Genomic DNA, 9,162 nt, shown 5'->3' with positions numbered 1-9,162 from the left:
GTATAGAAGAACCATTAATTTTATTATTTGGGGAAACATGACGGGGCATAAAACCCTTTTCCCGCGCCCGACGCCTATTAATATAATGAAATCAAACGATGCTCGCTGATTTTGTTATTTTGTTATTCAACCAAAACGTTTTTTTGTGTTGCTGTAACCATTTAATTGTTGACATTCATCACTGCACCTGAGTGCGCTAATTCTATTTTGTGTAGGCGTGTTTATTGGCTCTGTGGCATGAATTTGTTGGATATATTTTTAAGGTTTATGCGGTTTATGTTTTTCCTGCGACACAACGTGTAAGTCGTAGAGAATTTACATACAAGTTTCATCGGCATATTATGAACTTTAGGGACTTTAACATATATAGAGTCAACAGGTAAGGACTTCACGTGTTTGATCTTAGTTATATTAATGCATGTTTTTAGCCTAAATTGTCCGATGTCAATAGATTTTTTTCAAAGCATGAAGTCAAGTCGTGTAAGAATTCTATGTAACGATTTTGACGACGAAAGTTAATAAATAGCTCGTCTTTAGAAACAGATTTCTTGCTATGTACAGTCACTTACAACGTAAATAAAATAAATCTGGGTAGGAATCACAATTTTTAATCTTATACCTATAATGAGAGCAGTCTTAATAAATACATAGTTCCTTATAGTTTATTTCTAGGAGACCACATTTGACCAGGTTTGTTTTATCATATCGGCGGCTTTTTCTCCAATCATGACAGCAGGTGCGGAAGTGTGGGCACACGTCGGTCGCGGGATGACACTGCTGTCCACCACCCTTAGTCCATCCACTCCGTATACCCTTAATTCAGGGTCAACTACAGCATAAGGGTCGGTAAGTGGACCCATTCTGCATGTTGATATTTGATGGTGTAGCGTAATTACCATAGTTCTAACGGCACATTCCCAATAAGCCTCAGAACCTGGGACAGTATTCCTGCAGGTCGGGTACTCTGGTATGAACAGTTGAGGATTGTATTTTTTGAATGCTGCCGAGTTCCCGAGTTGAATAACATGTTTAATAGCTTCTATAAAAGCTGCCATATCCTGAGGGTCGGTTAAGTAGTTACCATACATTTTTGGATGAGAAAATGGATTTGCATCCTTAAGCTCAAGATATCCTTTAGACTTCGGCTGGGTCAGCATTATGACAGCTGACCAAGTATCTGTGCCGTACAAAGGTCCAAAGGTTTCGTGAAATAGGTTCTCAGAAAGTCTCCAACTTTCCCTGAGCGCTCCGCCTGAATCCAAAATGAGAGACCCGCCCAAACTTAATAATTCAATGTCAGGCACATCCTCTGGATCCCCTGATACCGCTGTCTTAATATAACCGATGGCCTCAATTCCGCCGGTCGTTGTTAACAGTCCGTCTCCATAGTGTAGCCACTGTACAAGATTTGGCAACGTTGCAATTTTAGGTTCTAACAGACTGGCGTTAGTTGTGTTTAACTTGAAAACAACCCCAGGGAATGCAATGTGATCGTAGAGAACCCTGCCGACTTGTAAATTTACGAGAACGGGAATTCCCAACGATTGCAAATGTTCCTCAGGACCTATTCCAGAAAGCATAAGCAGTTGGGGTGAGGCTATGGGGCCGGCCGATAAAATAATTTCCCTGCGGCAACGAACTCTGTGCTTTTTACCGTCCTTAACATAATCTACGGCGTACGCTCTCTTAGATTGGGGATCTATGATGACTTTGGTGGCTCTGGCATCTGTGAGAATGTGCAGATTACGTCTTCTCTTGTGAGGGTGTAGGAATGCTTTGGCTGCACTCATCCGATGACCCTTATTTAAAGTAGCTTGCGTGTAACCGAATCCCAGTTCGTGTGGTGAGTTGTAGTCGACAGTGGGGTGACCGTTTTCTCTGCCAGCTTTCAGGAATGCCTCAACAAGACCAGTCCTGCAAACGAAATATCGCGTCAGTTGGATTCTTTAAAATTCTCCCAAGTCTTAGCCTCACTAGTTTTAATTAAGTTGGAAACTTTGGATAGTTGAAATTAATAACAGTTGGTAACTTACTTGAATGGAACATTCTCGACTGTTAGCTCCCCGTCACGGCCGCGGTACGTTGCGTTTTTGTAATGTTTCAGTTCGGATTTTTCTGATTTAATGTAATATTTCAAAACTTCGTCGTAGTTCCTGCAAGAATAAATAAAATAGCGTAAGGAAGGATTTTGATTACATAAATTAATCATTATGAACTGATTAACAATTTATTTTTATGAAATTAACATCTTTATATGCGGAAAACTCATAAAAGCTGTAGACATCATAATAAAACGAACCATCTGTGAGCAGAGCCCTAGTTATCTTTGGAATATTAATTCCATAAAAAGGCGGAATCGCTTTATCAATGATTCAAATAACGTATTCAAATTTCCAATTTCATCCGATTTACTTGGCATTCGATTATAAGTTAGGATTCATAACTTTCATTCGGTACACCCCACTTAATGATACGATTGACTATAACTAGACTGTAAACCTATCTGAAGGGCTTGAAAAAACGCGTAAATATTTATATTCACATAAACATTTTACGTTGATTGGAATAATATGATATCTGAATTATTATGCGTATCTAAGTATGGTAATATTTTGTAAGTGTCCTACATATGTACAAGAATTTGCGTACGTATAAAGTATTCTCATTTTTTTTTCTTATAGAAGATTGCATTTTGAAAATTACCAAAAAAATGGTTGTTTGTGGGTAGAGTAAAGGCAAACATTTTGGGTAAGAAAAACAAATGAGTTACCTTCATCTAACGTGCATACTAATGATAATGACAGACTGCAGAGACAAATTGCCTGTCAGGCTTTATGTTATTAACCCTTTGCTACATGTTGGGTAAGCCCATAAATTGGCTAAGGCCATTCATTTAATAAGTATAATCTGTGGTATTTACGGTAAAAAAATATTTGATCAGTTCGCGCGTAAATAACAATCCTGAAGTTAGCAATTTGACTCCTTGCTCGTTGCGCGATATTCTCGAGAAGCTTTGCTTGTCCGAAGTTAGCTTCTATGGACTACTACTACTACTCTTTCTATAGACTACTTCTTCTTCTTCTTTCGTGTCGATGATATGTCTTACAGTGACACTACACTTTGTTAGCCCAATATGCCGCCACAGCGAGAGCACGGTCGGACGCGCTCATAAGGCAGACTTATATAGACTACTAGAATACTACTTTTTCCTTACCATCCATAGTTTCCATCAGCAGCAATCCTGTCCCAATCTTGTGGGCGTCCCCGGGTGTACAGCATATAGTTGATAACGCTGGTGCCTCCCAGAGCCTTGCCTCGAGGCCAATAGCATCGCTCGTTCCTGCTTCCTGTAATCATCAAATGTCTAAATGACAATCTGTTATAAAGGAAAACCATCATAAAATCATTTTATAGTCCGTTTGTCGGTTCTTCAATACCTTTCTATACCCATTTACTGAGATCTGCGGTCCTACAAGTTATGAAAAGCTACTGTGTTACTTAAATGTTAGGTATTTTTTGAATTATACCTCATTGCATCGCCATCTATTAATCAAACTCAATTTTGTGCGCTCTAACTAGACCTGTAGTATTTTACTACTTTTGTCAAATTATTACAAAAGTATATTACTCCAAATATACCATTTACATTTAAATAATTTTGGTTCCACGACAAATGACCCTCAGACGGTGTTAAAAATGAAAGTTTAATTAACCTTATTGCTATTATTATGACCTACCTACTAATAAACTATGAGATAAGAGACCACAGAGGACACTTGGCCAAATGGGTATATGACTAATTAGTCGATGAAATAATGCTCTATTTGGACTAAATACACGATTATGACAATGTATGAAAACAATATAAAATAGAGAATGTCTGCTACCCGTCCTTCTAGCATATACCAGTTCTTAATAATGAAAAAAAAAACACTCGAAAGTGTTTTCTGTTTGCATATTTTATATTTTAATATCTATATAGTTCACACATAAAACAACCAGGTACAGTATCCTCAATGGGAGGACTTATTAATACAAAGTGAGAAAAATGAGCTCCGTATGATTCTAAACCAGTTTTTATTTCTCAGCGGTACTATTAACCTCATTAGCATAATAACCCAGTTGCATAGTTCGTTAAGGAATACTATTATTTAACGCTGCATAAATAGTGTAAAGATACTGACATAATTACTACCATACGGTGACTTCCTCATTCTTTATTAATTATGCAGAATTATTTGTATAAAAATGGTGATATATGAATGGATGACTCAAACTGTTAACTGACAAGTGACACACACTTTGGTTATGCGCGAGAAGCTTCGTATTTACGTAAAGAAAATCCCATAGGTCTTCAGCATCTCTTTCAGAAAATGCCGTGGTGTTTATCAAAAATACTTAACGTCTATAAATACCGCATCTTTAAGTTACTAATTCGTTTCTAATTAGTTTGTGATAAGAATCAACAAAGTTTTAGGGCTATCAAAGTGTTCTTCACCCTCTGGGTATGAACCGAGGGGCAAGGGATCTCATTTGGGTAACATTAGTGATGGAATCATTGAGCTTAAGTTAGACCCACATTTAACCGGATTTTGTCCTCAACAGATGCGATAAATAATAAAAATAAATACGTGAATCGCCAAATGCGACCATTCATTATTTGTAAGTAAAAGTTGATGCTTTTTGTGCTCATTCATTCAGGTAAAATCAGGTTAAAAAGTTACCTAAACAAATGCCAGGTTGATGTTCCATAGTGTAAGGCCACACGTAGTCAGTGAGTTGCATGGTAGATACCAAAGCTGGTACGTCATTGAGGAGGCTCTCCGGCTTGCCAGCTTCAATGACCAGCACTGTGGCTTTGGGCTTGCCTTCAGTTAAACGAGAGGCTAAGACGGAGCCGGCTGTCCCTCCGCCGACGATGATGTAGTCGTATTCGTCAAGAGGCTGGTCATATCCTAGAAGAATTAAAAAGAATACTTAAAAAAAGGGTTTGGTTCCCCAATAGTTTATGCAGTTAAGAAGAAGAAGCAAATGGTAAAAATATGTAAGTATGTTATTTTGGTAGGTATGTCGTACATTGAAAACTTCACATTAATTTAATAATTTAAGAACATGTAAAAGCTTTACTGAAATCTCGTTATTTATAGCTGAAACATTGCCAAGGGATTTTTAAGTGTCAAGTTGCTGTCGCGGCCTTCAAGTAAACAATAATGTAATTAAAACTTTGGGTTCTGAGTGCGAAAACAAAATAAGAGAACAATGAAATACGCTACCGGATAACTTTGGATACATTACACGCATAAATGGTCTGTTGTTATCAGATTACATTTATTTAAGAATCTGTTAATGTGAATAGAAAAATGATTTACCTTTGGGTAAAGGATAAGAGTCTCGTAAGAAATCTAGAGGATCACTTGCTTTGTTTGACGGATAATTTTTCAGTGACTGCATCATCTTGTCTGCAATCACGTTTGGTGGATACGAATGGTAATTCAAAGGTAGGAAACGCTTTTGTCTTTCATGGTTTTCTCCTTTATACTGCTGTTCATCTGTAGCCTTGTAAGCCAACGTTTCTTTAACGCCTCCAGTATCATTCTGTTTCAGAGGATAGGGCCATAGTATCCGGATTTGTCTGTTATCCAGATCATTTTCTACTGATGCAAACTCATCATCTTCAGCGTTAGTCAACAATAGTGATGATATGAGTAATATTAAAAATATGTAATTTAGCTTCATTGTCCCTGAAAATAGAAACGGAATAATTTAGCAAAATCTCTGAGGAATGTGATAGTCTGATTGTAAAACTTTATAGTTGACTATTGTGAATACATATGAGATTCTGCACTAAAAATAATGGAACTTAAAGCTCCTCATTTCTCTCAAAAGTCCACATTTGGCTGTAAACGATGAATTGAGAATGAAAGTAATAATATTTTACCGCCATATCGTAAAACTGTAAAGACACGTTGTTATCATAAGCAAACACGAGAAAAGGTTGACAAAACCTATTCCTATATCCACTCCCATAAAATGATAATGCAATTATTTAGATTCTTTGCTTGAAAGAAGTCATAGCAACGTCGATATTGTAAAGGTTCAATTTCCTCGTATGGTACGTGGTATCATTATGGCTTTTCAATATCACAGCTTAGAAATAAAAGTGATATGATTTGTAATACTAAAGTAAAACTACGTTTTTTTACCTAAGTGTATGTTATTGTGTTGTGGTAAGCCCAGGATTAAATATCTGTTTTCGTTGAGATTTTTCTGAATAAGTCATCGTAAAATGAAATTGTGTCTAATTAATTTTAGTATAATTCTTCGTAATGACGAATAGTTATATATTTCTAATTTCATTATTTAAGGATACACTACCATAAGACAATCCAGTTGTTTTTGTTCAGAGAGACCGCACGTTTGACACGAGCGAACCGAGTCGTGTATTTGTCACGCACTCGGCATAATGATTGCAACTGTATGAATGCGATGGTGCCTGATAGGATCCACGCATGATGCGAATAGAAACTAACAACAAACAACGGTTCTTATTTGGCGATACTAAGCACCTATTGATGGGTTTACGATATGCAGTTAATACTGTTATTGATAGACTTTAGGTAGCAGTTTTACAGTTGCTTGTGAGAACTTTATAGATCAAAGTCTATAGTAAGAAACAGACTGTTTGAACGGCATCCAATTTCTTTTTGTGGGATTTAGTATCACCTCGCTCCATCTGTAGTGCTTTATTAAGATAAAGGGTACGGTCTCATCTCAATTTATTTTTAACTCAAGTAAAATTAATATGAAAGGAAGGAGTATCATTACAAACTACTAATTAATTTTATAGTTCAGGGAACAATAGTAAAATATAAAGCTGACTTTAAATAGGTCAAAAAGCTTAACTTTACTTCATGTTTTTTGCAAATGAACTTGGTGACAATTAATTTTCATTTACAAAGGTGTATATTAACTAGTACCTATTTTATTATCCCACTATTTGCGTGGCCCGGTAATTAAAATATGGGCAGGTAGTAACGTTTAACAAAACAATATTATTGTTTATCCAAATACAGTATTACACCTTTTTCATTATTTAAAAAAAAAGTACTAATATTAAAGTTGAATAGTTTGTTTGTATGATGTTTGCTTGAACGCGCTTGTCTATGGAATTACTCCGATTTGAAAAAAATATTTCAGTGTTAGCAATTTCATTTATCATATAAGGCTATTTACTACTTTGATAAGATTTCAGGAGACACGAAGTAGTTCCCAGTATACGTATGTTTTGTTCGTATTTCACGAAATTATAATGAAACAACGAAAATCTGTTGGTTAGTTATCAATGAACATAATTCATTTATTAACATTATCAATCTAATAATTCCGCCCACGGTTTCTCCCGCGTTTCGTGGGAAATACCTGCGATAAATGGTGCAAAACCCTGAAATATTATTTCTAATCATGGACAGAGTTGGTGGTAAGTGAAGAGAGTTGTAACAAGACGCTAACATATTAGTGGAACCAGGTATAAAGTTCGTAACCGCTCAAAATCGTGTTACTGTATAAACAGTAAGTTCAACTACGTTTACTATTTACAAACAATACGCTGGAAATAAGTTGTTTTCACAATTTGTAAGCTTAGGTTCATAACAAGAAAGTTGAAAGGTACGCCTATTCAAATGAAGTTAAAGTGCAGAAGTAAGTTAGTTGTGCACAGTACTTGAGTTAGTTAATTGGCCAGTTTAATTAGTTATACCAATACGCAGCTGTTCACTCTGCACTTTACCAAACTTTCTTGTTCAGTTGTTGATAGAATGTTTTTAAAAGTTACCCTTTACTTTAATTTGTGGTAATTATTTAAATGTTAAGGTTAAAAACACTTTGTGTTCTCATACATTTAAGGTTGAATTTAAGTGGTTTTAAGTAAAAATAATTGATCAAAAATAATAATCATAAACGTAACACAAACAACATTTTTGAAAAAGGAAAAAAAAATGTAACTGCATGTTCTTGATAAGCTAAAATCACAGCGGTTCACTCACCTCTAAAGGACGTTTACTTAACAAAAAAAATATCCTTATAATCCTTAAATGGCTTATGTCCACCACGTCTCACCACTGCAGCGGATGGTCGAGCAATGATTGTGGAGCATTCTTCGTAGGAGATTGTGTATGCGCAGCGCCTTGACCGCGCACTTGAATTTACCGCTAGTTTGACATAATGACCAATATCAACAACTACACTACTACTAGCGTTTGCCCAATCCTTGAAACGCGTACTTGAGTGTAACAGTCAAATGTCCTTCAAAGACTTAGGACTTAGTTTAGAAGAACTTCCGTACGTGGAGATAGCTTGAATCTAGAAGGCGCTTTATACTCAAAATTTAGCATATGAGCATGTAACTTGTTTTGTTCTCTGAAATGGTTTGAATATAGTTCCATGTAAAGTACTTCTAGTTAATTTTAAGTTTTGTTTACCGACGCATTTCTCATAAATTCGCAAGTTCCTGATTTAAACACCGCTAAAGTTTAATTTTTACGATTAATTTTTGTAAGCTGGGATCTTGCAAGTAAACATGTCTGGTTACACGGAAACTCTCAAATTTTATGACGACATTTTAAAATGAGGTGTAATAAAAAAGGGGGACATACTTTATAGTAATTACCACCTTAACGATAATACCATTTTGACATAGTACAAACTGGTACTTGTTAATGTGAATATATTGTGCATTTATCACAGAAATACAAAACGCAGTTTTGTTCATTCAAGACTACGACTTGGAATGTAGTCAACGGGTGTCTAACTGCATTTTCGCCAGGTTATATTTTAATCAATTTGTTACCTACATATTTTTCTACACTACTTTAAAAATAATTATAAAAAAGCCTTTGAGTGATTGGCTATGATTAATGAACATACCGAGAACAAAATGAGAAACGCCGTGAGTGAAATTTAAGTAGAGAACAAAATTAATGAATAAGTTGAACATCACTTTTATTTAGAACAGTTAAGTGCGTCAGACATTGAAATCAATACACCAACTACCACACTTATCTTCGGCCAATTACCGAGTACTGTAGGTACATCAAGATAAATAGACAAATCGTGTGAACCGGATAATGATGGCAGCACTACAGTTAAAAGAAGTGGTCCCGTTAA

General features: G+C 35.8%; 1 protein-coding gene across 1 annotated transcript; it reads right to left on the bottom strand.

Annotated features, from left to right (window-relative positions):
- Positions 1-590: 590 nt before the first annotated feature.
- On the bottom strand, positions 591-8,158 carry LOC124630095 (glucose dehydrogenase [FAD, quinone]-like). The gene is made up of 6 exons (XM_047163822.1): positions 8,043-8,158; positions 5,370-5,741; positions 4,725-4,955; positions 3,215-3,347; positions 2,034-2,153; positions 591-1,914 (listed from the first exon to the last, which is right to left on the bottom strand). The coding sequence occupies exons 2-6, from the start codon at positions 5,734-5,736 to the stop codon at positions 669-671; spliced, it is 2,097 nt and encodes a 698-aa protein (XP_047019778.1). The 5' UTR covers positions 5,737-5,741; positions 8,043-8,158; the 3' UTR covers positions 591-668.
- Between the last annotated feature and the right edge of the window lie 1,004 nt (positions 8,159-9,162).

The sequence above is a fragment of the Helicoverpa zea genome, chromosome 4, assembly GCF_022581195.2.
Source record: "Helicoverpa zea isolate HzStark_Cry1AcR chromosome 4, ilHelZeax1.1, whole genome shotgun sequence".
Taxonomy (NCBI): domain Eukaryota; kingdom Metazoa; phylum Arthropoda; class Insecta; order Lepidoptera; family Noctuidae; genus Helicoverpa; species Helicoverpa zea.
Note: the sequence above shows the minus strand (reverse complement) of the source record. Positions and strands in the feature narration are given on the sequence as shown.

Bases quoted from the DNA above. Each gene is read 5' to 3' on its own strand.
- LOC124630095 (XM_047163822.1), bottom strand. From the start codon at position 5,736: ATGAAGCTAAATTACATATTTTTAATATTACTCATATCATCACTATTG. The intron at 3,348-4,724 runs GTAACTTTTTAA...TGATGATTACAG, and splicing joins TCAACCTGGCATTTGTTTAG to GAAGCAGGAACGAGCGATGC. The intron at 1,915-2,033 runs GTAAGTTACCAA...TTTCGTTTGCAG, and splicing joins GTCGAGAATGTTCCATTCAA to GACTGGTCTTGTTGAGGCAT.